This window comes from Narcine bancroftii, chromosome 2 (assembly GCF_036971445.1).
Source record: "Narcine bancroftii isolate sNarBan1 chromosome 2, sNarBan1.hap1, whole genome shotgun sequence".
Taxonomy (NCBI): domain Eukaryota; kingdom Metazoa; phylum Chordata; class Chondrichthyes; order Torpediniformes; family Narcinidae; genus Narcine; species Narcine bancroftii.
This window is the reverse complement of record NC_091470.1, coordinates 75,302,715-75,321,234: the sequence shown is the minus strand read 5'-3', so window position 1 is coordinate 75,321,234 and position 18,520 is coordinate 75,302,715. Positions and strand designations below refer to the sequence as shown.

The window sequence follows — 18,520 nt, the reverse complement described above, 5'->3', positions numbered from 1 at the left end:
TGGTGCATGTTTGCAGTGGGATCAAGTTGTAGCTAATGGAAATAGTGCTGAACGTATGTGTAAGCTGATGGAATAAAAGGCAAGGATGGTCTCTGCTGAGGTCAGCCAACAGGGATCTCACAGCTTTTCCCTAGTGCTGACCCTATGATGGTTTCCACACCCTTCTCTGTCCATTTAACCATAAACTACCTGCAAACCTTCATCTTCCCCCCTCCCACCACATTCTTTCCCAAGGCCCTTCCTCTGAGCCAATGCTTGGCCCAAACTCCAGTTGCTGCCATATCCCCACCATCTCCTCTCATTGACATGCCCCTCTCATTGCTGTGCCCAAGGCACAGGCCTCGAACCCCTGCGTTTGCACAAGCAGCACCTAGCCTGCCATGCCATTGAACTCCTCTTCTGCCAACTCTGCACCCATTTCTTTATTAAGAATTAAACAGGCATATTTTTTAAAGATTATAATTGGTCTACTTTAGTTTTAATTAACCCAATTTAACTTCCCCAGTGACTTAGCTGGGATTTGTACTCATCTGTCATTAATTTCAACATCTGAATTCACAAAGAGCCACTATATTATCATTCTCTTATTTTTGAGATTAAGGATCAAATTATTATATGAAATAAGTCATGAAAATTGTTAATTTTCTGACAAGCATTCAGCAAATTCACAAAAGGAAAACAAAATACCTTCATTTGCAGATTTATATTTCTTTTTTAGTTCCTCTGCTCTAAGTTCTTCAAAAGAGAACTCGCGAAGTCCAGCATATACCCTATCCTTTGAATACATGGATATCACTGTTTTTTCCTCTTTACAGTTTTGTATCTGCACTCTAGTCAATGGATTTGCTTCTTTGCTGGGTTTCCGTGCACTTAAGACTGGGGTGAACAAGGGCTCAATCTTCCGAGGGGTCCTGCAATAAATCAAGCGTTAAGGATAATATTTGCATTTCAACCTATGGCAATACATTTTTAAAATGGCTTTCCTTGGACAACTACATTCCATAATTGAAAAAAAAATCACAAAAGAATAATGTTTTGTTTACAAATATTCTTTCCATAGAAAAGAAGTCACATCCAAGAATGGATGCATAAACTGGTGAAGTTAAAAGACAATTCAGGCACTGCGGAATCAACTTGTAAAAAGTGTAAAGATACTACTCAATTTTCTAACCTTGGCTGCCAAAATAAATTTAAAATATTAAAACTCTAATCTTTCTAGTTGGCTGCAAGTTGGTGGTGGTATTTCAGAGGTTGATGTTGGGGCCACTTCTTTTTATGTTGCCTATTAATGATTTAACAAATGGCTTTATACCAAGTTTGAAGATATTAATGAAGGTAGGCGGAGGAGCAGGTAGTGTTGAAGAAACCGGAAAGCTCTAGAAAGACTGAGACAGATTAAGAGAATGGCAGAGAAGTGGAAAATGGAATACCGTGTCAGAAAGTGAATGCTTGAGGACAAGGATTTGATGTTGAGGCTTTATAAGGCACTGGTGAGAAGCCATGGAGTATTATGAGCAGTTTTGGGCTCCTCATTTAAGAAAGGATGTGTTGACATTAGAGAGGATTCAGAGTAAGTTAACAAGGATGATTCCAGAAATGAAAGGTTTATCAGACGAGAAATGCTTGAAGATCTTTGGTCTATACTCATTGGAATTTAAGAGAATGGAAGGGGGAGGTGGGCTGCAAAATCTCAGACATTTCAAATGTTGAAAGACATGGGCAGACTAGATGTAGAAAGGTTGTTCCTATGGTGGGAGAGTCTAGGACAAGAGGGCACAACTTCAGGATCGAAGTGCGTCCAATTAGACCAGAATTATTTTTAGTCAGAGTGGTAAATTTGTGGAATTGGTTGCCACAGGCAGTTGTAGAGGCCAAGTCATTGGGTATTTTTAAGACAGATATTGATAAGTACTTGATTAGCCAATGTATCAAATGAAATGAGAAGGCTGGGTAGTGAGGCCAAGTGGGAAGATGGGATCAACTCATGATTTAATGGAGAGGCAGACTCAATGGGCTGAATGGCCTATTTCTGCTTCTATGTCTTATGGTCTTTCATGTTAGAAAAAGTACCAAAATAAAAAGAACTACCAGAAATTAGAAGACTCCAATTTTAATTTATTTCCTCCTCTCTCAAAGCAGAGTGCTCCTAGATTAGGTATCATATAATCATGGTCAGTCCAATTACCTTCAAACATTCAGTGAAATAAAATGCCAACTGTTTTTCTCTCTACTAATGCCCAACTAAATGAATATATAGTCATTTTAGATATTTAGCATCAAAAATATTGTTTCTCGTAAACTATTCTTAACCTCAAGAAAGGATCTTTATCCCCAATGGTGTCAATTATACTTTTAAAATTGAACCCAGACAAGGGTTGTAGCTCAAATCTTGGAGTGGCATGGTGAGAATAGCATTAGCACAACACTATTACAATGCCAGCGACCCTGGTTCAAATCCAGCACTACATGTAAGGAGTTTTTATATTTTTTGTGTGTCTGTGTGAATTTCCTCAAGGTGCTCCAGTTTTCTCCCACCCTCTTAAAAAAGGTTCAGGAATTTTAGGCTAATTGGTGTATTTGGGTGGCATGGGCCTGTGGGCCAAAAGGACATCTCCAAATTTAAAGAATACTGATCTTAAAATGATATTCATTCACTTGTACATACATGGTTTCCACGTGAGCAGATTCCTCTTCATAAAGCTTAAAGTCAGGTTTACTGGCTGACAAGGCTGCAGAAAAGGGAACTGATTGCATACTGGAATGTCGGGACATCTAATAGAAGAACAAAAAAAAATTAAATACTTTTAAAATCAACTCTTTGCTCTTCCACAATTGGGATGTCAAAGTAAAGGAATCTTTGGAATGACCATTTAATGCAAGAATTATGACCAAAAAACTTTGGCCACAGTATTTTTTCCACACACTGCACAATAGCACCATGGTTCAGTTAGCAGAGCTGTTCCCTCACAGCTCAGAAACCCATGCTCTTAAGTACTTTGAGATCCTGATGATGAAAAGTGTTGTTATCTTTTTCATTTCAGCAGGCTGACAAGACATTTAAAGAGATACAAGATAATATGCAGGCAAGTTACACTAGTTTAGGTTGACAATCTGGTCAGCATCGACAAGTTGAGGTTGAAAGGCCAGTTTATGTTCTTTAAATCTAGGACTAAAGCAAATTTAACTTTGCAATCTGGTAATGAATGTTGAAAATTAGGAAACTAAACATAGTGAGAGAGAGAATAGGATCGGGGTGAACCCGAGAAGTGAAAGGTGACTGGATTTAGTTGAAAAGCAAAATTGAGAAATTTTTAAAAATTACATTTTAAACAAAGTAAAAAAAAAATGAAATTTACTTCAAGAAAATCATCCAATAAAACTCCCAAAATGTGAGCTTACTATTGCAAAGTTTAAGAGAAAAGAAATTGGATGGATATATCAATAGGTTGAGAGACAAATTCCAAACGCAGGCAGGTGGGACTCGTCTGGGTGTGACAGTTCAGTTGGTGTGGGCAAATTGGGCTGAAGGGCAATATTCAAACTAATTTTTAAAAAAGTCAACTGTTATCTAAAGTTTTTTTTAAACCAAAAAGAAACTTGTTAGAAGTAGGAAACATGAACACCCTTGGCAAACATTTATCTAGTTTTTAATATTACACCATTTCCAATATGTAGACATGATTTTAGGAAGGTAAAACTAGAGGTGTGCAATTCCGTGATCATTGGTGTGGGGGTGGAGGGGAAAAGAGATCAGATGGAGAGAATGAGCAAATTTAAATTCCCGGAAGTCACCATCTCAGAGGACCTTTCTAGAACCCAACATACTAACATCAATATAAAGAAAGCATGTCAGCACCTCTACTTCCTCAGGAGTTTGGAACATTGAAAACTATTGTAAACTTCTACAGGTGTGTCGTGGAAAATGTGTTGACTGACTGCATCGCAGCCTGGTATGGGGCCACCAACACCTCTGAGCAGAAAGCCCTGCAAAAGGCAGTCAACACAGACCTGTACCAAAACAAAACTCTCCCCGCCATTGAGAAAATCTTCATGCAACGCTGCCATCCATGAGCACCAGAAATCACCAAGGATCCACAGCACACAGGACATACTTTGTTCTCATTGCTGGCATTAGGAAAGAGGAATAAGTGCCACCAGACTCCAAAACAACCAACTCAGACTCATTCAAGTACTCTTACTTGCACATTAATTAGATTTTTTTTGTACAGGTATTACAGTTTGCTCTATTTATTTCTTCATTTACACTTCTCTTTTGTATATGCATCTTTTCTTGAGTACAGTTTTTGCACCATCAAAAAGTAGAAATTCTGCATTGTTTGAAGGAAAAAAATTTAAGGATGTAGGTGATGTTATGTACACTAGCAATCAATCCGAACTTTAAATAATTGAGTCAATTTGGAGACTCTCCACAATGGACTCAAAGATTAAATGCATTCAATAATGAAGATGGATTTTTTTTTTAATTAAAGATGGCAAAAGTGAACTATTAGAGAACTAAAGTATATTATGTACACATATCAAAGTTCCACAAAAAAGCCGAATTAATTTGCTTTGAAGGGCTTAAAGGAATGATGGCAAACATACTTGAACTTCTTGGTGTTCTATATTAAATACTGTTGTTTTTATTTAAAATGATACAATATTCTTTGAACAGGAAAAATAGCATTTGTATTCAGTAGTATGTAGCTGACAATGCAGTTTACCTCAATATAAAAATGAAGTGCTAAACTATTATTTTGCACTAAAAAAAATGGGTCCTCAACTCTGTCCTTGGCTAGGATTCTAGAATGCTGTTAAACCACAGGGCAATCAATAGCCCCTTTCGCACTTGCATCCTACTAACTTGGCAATTCAGTATCCTGTGAATGGAATGGGGGTTTCACTTTACACATTTGACCTCTCCTAAATGGGACACTTGCAAGGAGCCATTCCTGTTCTATCTTCTACTGGTTACGTCATGATGCATCAAGCATTGGTGGATCTGCCCTAAATCCTGATCAATATATTATAATCTTATATTTGAACAAAATTAATCATGCAAAATTATAACATAATTAAGCTTTTTGTACAGCTCAGTGAGCCCTTCAGCCCCTGTTGTTATTATGCTGACCTACATAAACCTTTATAAGGGATCATGGGAAAGTGCGAGCAATAAATAGCAACAACAGACCATTTTTGAACAGGGTGGGAAAGTTGGTAACACTATAGTGTACAATTTATAAATACCGTGGGGGGAAAGCGATGGCGGACCTGCCCTCCCAGAATTTCATGCGGCATAAGGGCTATATACCCAGTTGCAAGCATGGAGCATTCATAGAGGGGGATGCTCTACCACACAGCATTCTGGGAAGTCAGGCCCGCCATTGCTCCCACCACGGTCTTTAAATTCTGGGCTTATAGCACTACCAATTTTCCCACATTGTTTAAAATTTGTCTGCTCTTGCTATTTATTTCCTCTCTCTCCCACTGCGACTTTCCCATGGCAAAGTTCATACTTTCATTTTAATCTTTCTTTCTGAACTCGCACAAAAGTTTGGGTCATTTCAATCACACAATGCAATTACCCGTTTCACACTTGCCTGATTGCAACACCGGTGTCTGCAGACGCCAGTGATTGCACTAGGGGTCAAGGCTGTAGATCCTTGGCATGAGATGATGTCATTTGATGCCAGTGTTCAGCTGATTTTGCTTTCACAGCAGGCACTTTAAAGGCCGATTGGCGGTTAATTCCTGGGATCATTTGCAAGTGTGAAAGGGGATAATGTAATTACCAATTCAAAAACAATATCCAACCACATCCTCATTCACTTCATTAAAATACATACCCCTGAAGTATTCCAACGGGCTGGTTTGATTTCATTCTCTTTAGCAGATGTTGAAGGAAGTTTGGTCTGGTGCCCCTCTGAGAACCTCAGATGGTCTGCAGACTCATTGCACAATTGGTTTTCATTGAAGACTTCAAAAGTGCCTTGCTCCCGAATGGAAACCACATGTCGTCTCTGGCTTTGTGCTAAAAAGTAAACAACTTCGTCCACACACTATGCAAACCAAGTTCCAGCAGAGCATGCACTTTTAATCAGCTAAGTTTCTCTGCATCGAGTCACTATGCTTCGTACAAAGGAGACAGATTTTAACAGCAACAGATTCAAGGGTTGTACTAAACTTTTAGCGTTTTAGCCTTTGCTAGAATACGGAGATCAATCCGGAATTTCAGCACTATTTGTGGTCACATGGATTTTCCTTGAATGCTTCAGTTTCTTCCCACATCTCAATGGTGGGTGGGAATTTGTTGGTTAATTGGTCACTCAAAATGCAGGCTCGTTGCAGTTGGCTTTTATTGGTAGAATTTGAGCCAGTGAATAGGGAATAAAATTAGAGAACAAGTGAGAGCTCAATGATCAGCACAAACTTAGAAGGGTGAAGGACCCATGTTGTACACCTCATAACCCAAGCCACAGCAACAAGGACATTCCTCAAAACTAGGAAACAAAGCATGTTGGGATATAACTACAAATGACAGGATAAAGAAAAAATATATCCATTTTTACTGCAACTTACAGCTTTCAGATATAATAATGCAAGTGTTAAAATTATTTCCAGCTCCACATCAGGTCTATCAACCAGCTCAAAACATCAGAGGCCAAATTTAGGCACTTGATCCACATCCTGCACCCATGTAGGAATTTGGCAATAACAGTACTTGTATTGCAGTTCTACTCAGCAGAAAAAACTTACATCCCAGAGAACTTCCAATCCTGTTGACTGGTGCCAAGACCTTCTTTGGCCCACAGCGTTTAAGATCACCAAGAGTAGTTCTTTGGGGCTGAATGGGCTCAGCAACTAATTCTTCATTGGTTCCTTCATTTATGGAGTCCACAACTTGCTTAAATATTCGTGACTGAAAGCATCTTAGATTGAAAAAATGCAAAATGAAGACAGGCAAAAAATTTGTAATTTCCTTAAATTTGGATTTCAATGAGGAAGGGGAGTGGGGGAACCAAAAAAAATGAAACAAAGTTATAAATGTTTAAAAATTAGAGATACACCATGGTAACAGGCCATTTCGGCCCATGAGTCCTTGCTACCCAATTATCTGAGCAGTAGGAGGAAAAGTACTGAAATCTATAAACTGAGTGTTAACTGGACACTTAAAAATATCATAGGCTGATTCAACGCTGATTTATGAAAAGGAAATACTATTAGCAAATAGTATAGATAAGGAAGAATAAGATGTGCTACATTTACTTTCAGATCTTTGATAAGATGCCACAAGGTTATTTTTAAAAATTCTTATTGCGAGAATGTAAGTTTTAAAGTAGTGACCAAAATAAGAAAGCAGAGCATTTAAGGTATGTTTTGATAATTCAGCAAAGTTAAAGCTGATTACAAAGAACAACAACATCTCCATATTTGTCAGTGAAAGACTGATAACCATCGGATGATTTTGATTAACGAACCCCAAGGGAATTCTAGGACACATGTACTTGTATGAAGCAGTCTGCTGGAAAGTTCTGGAAAAACTGAAAATTTATCTATATAAATACACAACCTGTGAGCCATGAAACAGACTTTCTTGGGGTGAGATTAGCTTCTTGATGTAGCATTTCTTGCAGCAACTAAGTTCTTATTCTTTGCAAAGTGATTAAAAATGTGCATTTTTCCAGCTGTGCTCGTGTTCATTTTAAAGCACTTCAGGTCCACCTCAACAATTGTGACAAAACAGGAATAAGTAGTCAAAAGACCCATTGCTGTTTATGTTCTCTCCAATTTGTTATCAGTGACAAAACAGCAAAGTGTGCCAACTCATTGAAATCATACCACAAATGGTTATTTAAATCAACATGGACACCTGTAATTTATTCCTATTTTGTGTACGAAAAATTTTAATAAGACTATTCCATGACAGTAGGAAAGAACTTCACAATTTTGAAGTAGTTGTACTTAAACTAAAAGCAGCTTGTGGTGAATGACACCAGAAACCCAGGAAAAGTGATGCTGCCTATGCACTGGCTCTCGACTCACTGGCAAATGAATGTGATGTCAGGGTAGTCAATGTGCAACAACACCGCAATGCCTTGAAGGTGAATGCTTTAGCCAATGGGATGGACTCCAGTTACCTCCGACAGAGGCTGCTGGAGACGGAGCCCTTAACCTAGCCCTTAACCTAGCCAAATCACAGAAGTGCCATGCGTTCCAATGAAATCCTAGAAACCGAAAAGGAAACATCCAGGAGTGCTGGAACCCCGAAGGAAAGAAAAAGGCAAACTCCTGAAAAATGCTCCTTCTGTGATAATACCTGGCATTCCAGACAGAAGTGCCTGGCTCAATTTGCTACCTGCAGCTATTGTGGGAAACTCGGCCACTTTGCTAAAGCGTGCAAGGCAAAAAGTACTCCCACTGATAAGAAGAAAAGCACCAAGAAAATGCATGCTGGAGCTGAAGGAATGGAAGACAACTGTGAAAAGGGGGGAATCTTCAGACGAGCAGGCTGAATCAACTTCAAGTGACGGCGAGGTAAGATCCCGTGATAGCTCAATTGACTCCAAAGCTTGGGGGATGTTACAGACTGGAACGGTCGACTATAAAGGGGGAGGTGAATGGTGAGACTCTTGATTGTCTAATAGACTCGGGGAGTGCTGACAGCTACATCCACAGAGCCTTAAATTTGCGGAGATATCCAGCAAACTGAATAGAATGTAGAGCCTCAGGCAGCACCTCCTGCCACTGGGTTACAGGGTAACCATGTGTTTTTTTTTTAAAAAAAGATTAAGTCTTCCAGATTGTAACATTTGCCCTTTCAACCTGCCCATTGCCCTGCGGGTTTTAGCTCGTGGTACGGCTTGTGGCAATTCCTTTTCATAGCAGGGCTCACTGCAGTTCAGCACTCATGAATGCTGAGCCTCTATCGGTATGAACGTAATTGGGAAAACCAAAAATGATAAAAATTCTGTCAAGTGACTTAATAACAAATGCTGACAAGATGTCAGGGTATCGCAAAGGAAACCTGGAATATTCGTCAATTACAGTAAGGAAATATACATTTTTGTTGTTGGAAGGGAACAGCCCTTTAAAATCTAAGCTAATCCTCTCAAAAGGTCAGGTTGCCTTGATGAGAGTGGCCTCTGCAGCTTTGAAGTATTGCAGTTTACATTCTGCCATTCTTCAATGGCAGGATGTTTAAGTTCAGGTCTGCGTAACATGCCAGAGAAGAATGCCACAGGTCTGCCCTTTTGATTAAGGGTTCCTGCCAAGGCACAATCTGAGGCATCAGTTTCCACCTGGAATGGGACATCCTCGTCAATGGACGAGAGTACAGCTTTGGCAATATCAGCTTTAATTCTCTCAAAACCCTTCAAGGCCATTGGAGAAAGAGGAAAAGATTTAGTGTCAAACAGAGGGAGTGCCTTTGTGGCGTAGTCCCGAACCCATCTGCAGTAGTAGGAAAAGAATCCCATACACCTTTTAAGGGCTTTTGCACTTGTCCTGTACAGTTTTTGTAAGTTCACTACAAGCCATCGATATCCAAAGGAATTGCCACCAGCTGCACCACGAGCTACAATGGGCTAGTTGAAAGGGCTAATGCTACAGTCTGGAAGACTGTTAATCTTGCTTTAAAAACTTATGGTTACCCTGTAACCCGGTGGCAGGAGGTGTTGCCTGAGGCACTACATTCTATTCGGTCTTTATTGTTGTCTGCAACAAATCAAACACCTCCTAGGAAATCAGGAACTGTGATGGACTGGCCAGCCTGTTTATCTGAGCCTGGAACCGTGCTGCTGAAGAGCCATGCTCGGGCACGCAAAACAGGCCCCCTAGTCCAACCAGTTCAGCGACTGCATACTAACCCCAACTACACTCATGTTAGATTCCCAGACGGGAGTACTGACACTGTACCCCTAAGAGATCTGGCCTTGCCTGGTTGGCCCCTTCCTCGCACCCAGAGTGAGCCTGAGAGGTTGGACTCGCCCCCCCAGCTTGTGACCCCCTAGTCAGCTTTCAGATGGCCATGCTGAGGCTCCACTGCCTCACACTGGCAATTCTGGAGCAGGTCCAGAAGTCATTCCTTCCCACACTACTGACCCAGGACCTGTACCAGTTCCCAAGGTTGCAAAGGAGCCACCTGTTTTGAGACGAAGCACCAGAATTCATAAACAACCTGATAGGCTGACATATTCATAGAACATCTCATTATATTTCAATTGCTTGCTAGATACTGGCATATTTTGGCTGTTAGAGTATCTCAAGGCCAAACATGGTATCCATGTATCGCTTGCTTCAGTCTTTCCTAGCAGCTGTCCTTTTGATTTTAACCCTTCTTCTGCTTGGGGTGGGGGGGGAAAGACTGTGGTGAATGTCTGTCAAGCTGCCTGTCTCTCCCCTCTGGCGAGCCTTGCTGTTCTAACATTGGCTGTGCATCATCTCTACTGTTAAGGACACTCCCCTTGGATAAAACTGTATATGCATCTATTGTCTTTCATTATTGTACCATGAGTTTCTGCTAATAAAAGCCATGATTATTGTTTGACCACATCGTCTTTGTCTACTTCATCACCTGGCACTTCACAGCTACATCTGCTGACTACTTTAAAGAATCAAAAGTGACTAATTTTGACTAAAGATCATGTCCAAGAGTTGAAAAGACTCAGGAAATTTGGCGCATCCCCCGAGGTGTCTTAACAAATGCAGTTTGGCACAAAAACTGCTTCACCCAAGTCTGCAAGAAACTGAAGGGAGTTATGAATGCAAATCAGAGCATCACAGGGAAAACCCCACCCCCACAAACTTGCATATACCTCCCGTCTTGGGAAAGCTGCCATCATCACAGGACATGGTCATACTCTCCCTCCTGAAAGGCAGAGGTAATAAACTTAAAAAAAGTACACAAACCTCCAGATTGAAGAACAGTTGCTTAAATTAACCTGGATAAAAGACAATGCCCTTCGTTTTAAAAATATTTTTCATGTACTCTGCATTTCCTGCTTTATTATTGCACATTCTGCTGTACCCAATTACAAGTTACCTTACCTGGATAACATGCAAAACAAAGTTTTTTTACTAGCACAATTCAATCAATTTAATTTTCAAGCCCAAGATGCACAACAATAAGCAGATACCTGTGATGATGCTGCAGTTTCTCAAGAGGTTCAGCCCGGAGCTGAATTCCTTCTTGCAATATGGCCTCTGCCTTTCTGTGGTTACCTAGGATCTCGTATCGTTCGGCCCAGGCAATGTAAAAAGCAGCATGTAATTCACCAATTCCTTTGCTCTTCAAGAAATCAAAAACTTCCAGTGGATCACTACAGTGGTCAACCTAGAAGAGATTAATTTTAGTTGTAAAAGTCAAGAAATTAATTTTGTAATAGGAAATCAACCATTGTATAAATAATCAATAAACCAATGATACACATAGCTAAGGAAGATCTTATGACACTTGACCACCTTTCAGTCAAGGCCATGTAGGCTGCATACAATTCTCATTTTATGACCACTCCTTTGCTCTGTAAAATGTGGCACAATCCCTTCAATTATTTTCAAAGATAATTCTGAATATTTCACAATGGGCATTGCTCCAATACTTAAACCTTAACACCATCCAGGTAAGTCCTCTTTATTGATGCCCCATTGACCACCTGGATCTTCACTCCATCCACTATTAGTATATGGCAACTGCAGTATCCACCATCTTCAAAATGCAACAGTGACATACACTGGGAACCCTAATGGCACATCCCAAACTTGGGGAGGACAAGAGCTGCAAGCACATGGAAACATCATGTGGAACTCCCCTCCACATTAATCATTTTGATTTAGGAATTATACTACAGTTGGAGTGAAACACTGGATCTCACTGCCTAATGGCACCAGAGCTTTGGCAGCAATCCTGTTAACAGAGAGCCAGCAGGGACAGGTATCAAATACTGGCCTTGCTCATGGCATCCATAAATTTAGAAAGATAACTATAAAGGAGCAATACCTTTGGCATAAGTAGCAAAGGTTCCCTGATTGTTGAAGTGATCTATGGTAAAATGGCATTTAAAATTAAATAGAAAAACTTGGTCATTGTCCACACTCTGATTCAAACTTCACACATTTCATATATTAGAGGATTAGTAGTACATAATGGCCACTAAACCCCCAAGTCACTGCCAACATGAGCATCGGCAAGGAGAAAAATTTAAGGATTAGGTCAATTCAAAAGCAACTCGATCTGAGTAAATTTACATTAAAATTAAACCCAAGAAATAAAAGATCAATCCCAATTATCCCTATGGCTGCTGACATGCAATATGAATTGTCACAATTTTTCACCTGACCATCTCCATCTAAAGACACTTTTTCCACATCTCAATCTGAAATTACTGATCTCCATCACACGATTCAATTCTGACTTCTCCAATCTAACTAAACATCCTTAAACTCACCTTTAGCATCATCCCTCATACACCAAATATTACCAACTCTCATTTGCTGATCACAAGAGCAAACAATATTCATTACTGGTGTAAAAAGGACAGATTTTAAAACATAGGACTGTAACAAATGCACTTACAAACTTTAACCAGTGACTAAGGTACCGTGGATCTCTGTAGTATCGGTTATTCCTTAGGAAGAGTTCCAAACTTCTCTCCAAGAGTGCTGAGAGATTACTATCTGTTCCACCATGTGGAAACATCTGTTCAGTCCATTTAATATACCTGTTTCAATAAAAATAAACCAATATTATTCAGTGCAATAAAAGACATCAGTGTATCAGCAGATCAGATTTACACAAAATGCTTTCAGACAAATCATTTGATTCATTAGGCTCTTCTTTGGTAGAATTATCCACAGTCTTTTAACTTTTTTGTCCTCCTTCCAAGTACAAAATTTCAGTGTGGAGAAAGTAGTGATAAATAATTCAAGAACATTTCATGGGAACACCAATCACAACTTGATATCTTCAAGAAAATGTTTTGCCCATCACAAGTCCATGCTCCTTGGTTGCTAACCTATCTGGTAAGATATTTCTTCAAGAACAACTAGAGGTACTTGATTATTTTAACACCTAAATCAGATTACGCCTGCTCAAGAACATCAAACAATAGAGCACAGTACAGATCGTTCGGCCTTTGATGTTGTGCCCACCCATATATTCTTTCCTAAATAAGTAATAAACTCTCCATACCCCATAACCCTCTATTTTTTTTTTCATCCATGTCTCTAAGTCTTTTAAATGCCCCCATTGTTTCAACCTCCTCCATCATCCCCGGCAAAGCATTCCAGGCACCCACAACTGTGTGTATATATAAAAAATAAAAACTTACCTCAATGTCTCCCCTAAACTTCCCTCCCTTAACTTTGTACACATGTTCCCTGGTGTTTGCTGATCCTGCCCTGGAAACAGGTTCTGGCAGTCCACCCTACCTATGCCTCTCAATCTTGTAGACCTCTATCAAGTTTCCTCTCATCTTTCTACACTCTAAAGAGAAAAATCCCAGCTCTGCTAACCTTGCCTCATAAGATCGGTTTTCCAATCCAGGCAGGATCCTGGTACATCTCCTCTGCACCCTCTCCAGAGCTTCCACATCCTTCCAAGTGTAGTCTTACCAGAGATTTGTAGAGTTGCAACATGACTTCTCTACTGAACTCAATCTCCCCATTAATGAAGCCCAGCATCCCATAAGCCTTCTTAACTATCCTATCAACCTATGTGGCGACCTTATATATGTATGGATTTGCACCCCAATGTCCCCTGTTCATCCACAAGTAACTGACCATTAACCCTGTACCCAGCCTTCTAGTTTGCCTTTTCAAAATGCATCATCTCACACTTGTCTGGATTGAAATCCATCTGCCACTTTTCTGCCTAACTCTGCATCCTGTCGATATCTTATTGTAATCTTCGACAACCTTCAGTTCCATCCACAAACTTACTGATCCATCCATCCACCTCTTCGTCCAAGCCATTTATAAAAATTACAAAGAGCAGGGGTCCCAGAACAAATCCTTGCAGCACTCCACTAGTCACCGACCTCCAGGCAAAATACTTTCCTTCTACTACTACTCTCTGCTTTCTTTCTACAAGCAGATTTTTTACCCACACATTCAAGGTTCCATTGATCCTCTACCTCATGACTTTGTGGATGGGGGTTTACTTCCATAACTAAGTTTACACCAAATACCTTTTATTCAGGCTAAAATGTGTCTAGGTTGCTTTCAGCCAAACCAAGTGGTTTTGTACACATTTCCTCACCCTCCTCACTTGCTATTCCAGAATAAACAATCTTAATGTTGATTTCATAGATTTTTCTAGCTGAAATAAACCAAGCATAAAAACAAGATTAAATCTACTTACCTATCCCAAACATCTAGAGGGTCATTACCAGAATAAAAACGGATTTCTGCTTCAAAGGCCCTGAAAAAAAAACCCAGCTTGAGCCATATAGCATTAGCTTAGTGGTGCTAATATACATGCTAATATCAATGGATAACATTAAAAAGTTCAGTAATGGCAACTGCAAAGTTATGCAACATCAGATAATGAAAACTATTTTTTGCAGAGGGATATCAAAGCTTTTAAGGCAGTCATACCCACTTTCCAGAGCAGGAGATAAGTAGTGTTATAATATAGCTGAAGAAAATATTTCAAATCCACAAATTACACCACCAAAGAGAAATTTGGAAACATCTCCGAACTTGTGTTATATGCTATTCAGACTTGGCAATGCATTTGAAAGTAAACTTAATCCAAGTACAGGATCATGCACACGTTTAGAAAAAGAACTTTACAGATGCTTTAATAAAAAATTCAAATTTAAATCTTATAAATAAAATAACTGCAACAATGAAATGTGGATTGATACCTAAAAAATTACAGCCCATTTATCATTAAACACATTTGAACATAAGCATTCTTCAAGTAAGCTAATCGTCAATTAGTTACATAATGTGAAAATACATTAATTGGACTGTCGTTAATCAAAACACCACTTCTTTGAAGCAACATTCATTTCCATCGCAGAATAACTTGAAAATTATTACTTTTTTCATAATAATATGCATCTCAAAAAACATACTTCAAGACTAGGCTGGTGGCCAAAAAAAGGCAGCACATCTCAAAAATTGATGTACAAGCACAGTAAAATCCCCATTATCTGCCACCAGCATGGTTCACAGGTGCAGGAAATGCAGATTTTCCAGTTGACTGAAGCTCACTTTTACAATGCCTAACTAATACATTACAAATACACAATATAAAAGACAAAAAGAGTGCAAAATGTAAAGTAACATGAAAAATCAGTACTGTAGTCTTTAATTATGTCAAGTTCACTTTAATCACTTTAAATTTAAACCTGAGTCACTGGCAATGTAACAGCGGTGCACTAACCACTACGCCAACCATGCTGCTAACATACTAACCTTTCTACCCCCCCCAACCAAGTTTACAAGAAAAGCCTTACTAATATACTGAATATTAATAAAGATAAACTAGACAGAGACATTAGGAAGAGTCGTCCCAGCGGCATCGATCAGTTCTTCACCCGGTCAGACCCTCAGCATAACCCAATTCATCTCCAGGTCAGTGTCCCAGTTAGACCCTTGGCGCACCTGCCTTTAAATTTGAACACCACTCACTGGTGCTGTAACATGGTTGCACTAGCCACTACACTAACTGTACTGTCATTATAATTAACCCCCCACCACCCAGATTTACAGATAAAGCCTTACTAATAAAGACTGTTACCAGGCGGGGATAGGGAGACATTTTAGGAGAGATGACCCAGCAGTGAGCATCCCGAGTGCCCCCATTTTATTCAAATACAACTTTATTGAAACAGCTGCTGCAGGTGGGGCATGTCTTGGGTGCTCCGCTGGCTAAATGGTTGCTTCAGAGAACATTTAGTTTTACAATGTTAAACTTTATTTAAAACATTATTTATTTCACTTTTTTATTTCTTCATTTTTTTTGTCAGTTGATTGAGTGCCAGATAATGGGGGAATTTTACTGTAATGGTGTTCACCCTAATCAAACTACACACATTCTGGTTTAGTATAATGAAATTTATATGTACCTCTCCTTATGAGCAGACAGACTCAAATATTGTAAATCTTTGTAATAAGATAACTAAACTAACTTGTGTGGTTACTAATTTCAGGGCAGATTATATATTTTTAACTGCCATGAATGAGTTTACATTAACATCATATTTCAATCTTTTCAAGTTTACAATATACAAAACTTTTTTTTCAAAACTTTAAACTGCTTGTGGGTCAAGATTGGTGTAACCATTTCCCAAGTGAAGCAGAGGGACCAAACAATAGCTTGTAAACTGCGAGGTGTTATGGAATGGGTTAATAAAATTATGATAAAATGCATCTTTAAAAAGGTATAGATTGTGGGGGTTTAGTTTAGGTCACACTTCACAAACAAACATCTCATTTGGAATGCAAAAATCTGTGCAGGTGTAGCCTTCATGTCTGCCATTGACTTTACAGAAACCATGAAGAGTGCCTGTGAAGACTTTACAAGTAGATGTTAATTGGACTGATGAGGTAGAATTGAAGTGGACTATTGTCTTTAAAGAAACAGTATGTGTGAACAGATGTCCAGGTTCAGAAACTGATTAATCTGAGAGAGAGAGACAGTCAGTTTACTGCAGCAGTTGGTGTTGAAGACTGCAAGTTTCGCAGACCTGCTGCAAGACCCCATTTCAAGATGGGTTTTGAGTTCTGCCTATTCTAAAGCCTTGTAGTCAATTACAAGAGGCTTTGGCTGGTTATTGCGTGCTCTCCTGAAATGGGGGGGGGAAAAAAGAACTCTTTGTGGTAATCTGGAAAAGATTATCTTTTTGAAAAACCCACAAAGAGGGCAAGTTTCTTCAGTAAGACACTGAAGTGGCTCTGAAGGAGATCAGTTTGTGTGTGTCTCTCTGAGACCAACAAGACTTCCTGAGCGGTAACAATTTAAAGCACAAGAGCTTAGTGAAGATCATAATTGTTAAATTCTGTGCACTGTATGGAAAATTGCCAATACCAATGAACTTGGAGAAATGAAAAGTAAATGACTGAATAATGAAACAGATCTTTCCTGAACACACATTACTTACATGTGCACTTAGAATTAGAAGGGGGTTAAGTTTATAGTAGTAAGTTAAATATTGATTATTATGTGTGAAGAAAATGAAAAACATTCTTTGTTTAAGTAACCATTGCCTTGGTGAATTTCTGTTGCTGCTGGATTTTGGAGTCGTCTCGGCTCGTAACAGAGGTCAGAGTCACTTGAGGCCTATGAAAAAAGTCAAATGCCAAAATGCTATCACGGGAAGTATACAGTAGACATTCCTGCAAGATGTCAAACTGGAGTACTCACAACTTCTGTTCTTGGATACTGATCTGACTGATGCCTTCATGCTGTGCAAGTACACCTTTAAGCGTGCCCACATCTCTGCCTTGCTTCAAAGGCTGAACATTCTCCTTACTCAGCTCCCAATCTGCTTCTGCCATTCTGAGAGTCACAACTTTCACAAGCAGACCCCTGCAAAGGAAGAAAGAGCATCCTCAAATGCCATCCATGCATGCACAGGCCTAAGACAACATTTACAAAGCACCTGCACAGAATGCATGTCCAGGCATGCTTGGAGTGACCAAATCAGTTTGTTTTGTGGACTTAAAATATGACAGGAAACTTAAAAAAAGGTGACAGTAAAGGTATGCGATTGCAACATTTTAAGGTGATTTTAGTGATCAGCAGCCCAAAAATTCACAAAATACACCCAAAAGTATTCAGGAAGCAAATTCTTCACTGCCCAGTGTAATCAGGGAGTCTCAAGGCTTCTCCAGTTTACAGATGCCCAGCCCATGAACACTAATATACATTAACAAGCTTTCATAAATATTAAATTCAAAGAAGAATATTTTTGGGGAAAAATGCAATGAGTCATCATTGCCTCTTAAGAACACAGCCAATCAATAGGCCTTTTCACACATCAGTGAAAAAGTGGATAAATCAGGCAATTTGACTCATTACTTACCCAGGAATCCCACGACGTGAAAAGGTCAGACTGGGCTCTGAGACCTAGGTAGGGAGTACTCTCAGAGCCTGACCAATTTACCTGCCAATCACCTTATGGCAGTATGAAACAACAAATGACTGACCGGGAAGGCTTAGTTACGTCAGCGCCTGTGTGCGTCACTTAGGTGATTAAAATAAAGAATTATGCCACAGATACACGTGCAACATGCCAACACTGTCTGATGTTGCAAAGTTCAAACCTGTAGAAGTGGAAGTCAACTGGTAGTGAGCAGGCAGCCATATATTAAAAAAATTAAGAACAAGGTAATTTAGCTCCACTATTCAAAAAAATCTGATATTTTCTCACATTTTCCTCCCCCCCCCTCAACAAAACTGTATATCCCTTGATTGCTTTAACATCCAAAAATGTAAATGATACCCATCTTTAATATTCAAAGTCTATATACTGCATAGATTCACTGCCCCTGGTTAAAAGAATTCCTTTCA

At 39.4% G+C, this 18,520-nt stretch overlaps 1 protein-coding gene across 4 annotated transcripts in view; it reads right to left on the bottom strand.

Annotated features, from left to right (window-relative positions):
* The window catches only part of bub1bb (BUB1 mitotic checkpoint serine/threonine kinase Bb), an 89,467-nt gene that overhangs the window by 62,882 nt on the left and 8,065 nt on the right, over window positions 1-18,520 (bottom strand). For all 4 annotated transcript variants that reach the window (XM_069917127.1, XM_069917128.1, XM_069917125.1 and 1 more), the window contains exons 2-9: window positions 17,372-17,536; window positions 14,357-14,416; window positions 12,572-12,716; window positions 11,136-11,332; window positions 6,757-6,929; window positions 5,847-6,031; window positions 2,666-2,772; window positions 688-911 (exon numbers count right to left, since the gene is read on the bottom strand). In XM_069917127.1, coding sequence (XP_069773228.1) covers window positions 688-911; window positions 2,666-2,772; window positions 5,847-6,031; window positions 6,757-6,929; window positions 11,136-11,332; window positions 12,572-12,716; window positions 14,357-14,416; window positions 17,372-17,505 — 1,225 coding nt within the window. In that variant the 5' untranslated portion in view covers window positions 17,506-17,536. The remainder of the gene's footprint in view (window positions 1-687; window positions 912-2,665; window positions 2,773-5,846; window positions 6,032-6,756; window positions 6,930-11,135; window positions 11,333-12,571; window positions 12,717-14,356; window positions 14,417-17,371; window positions 17,537-18,520) is intronic.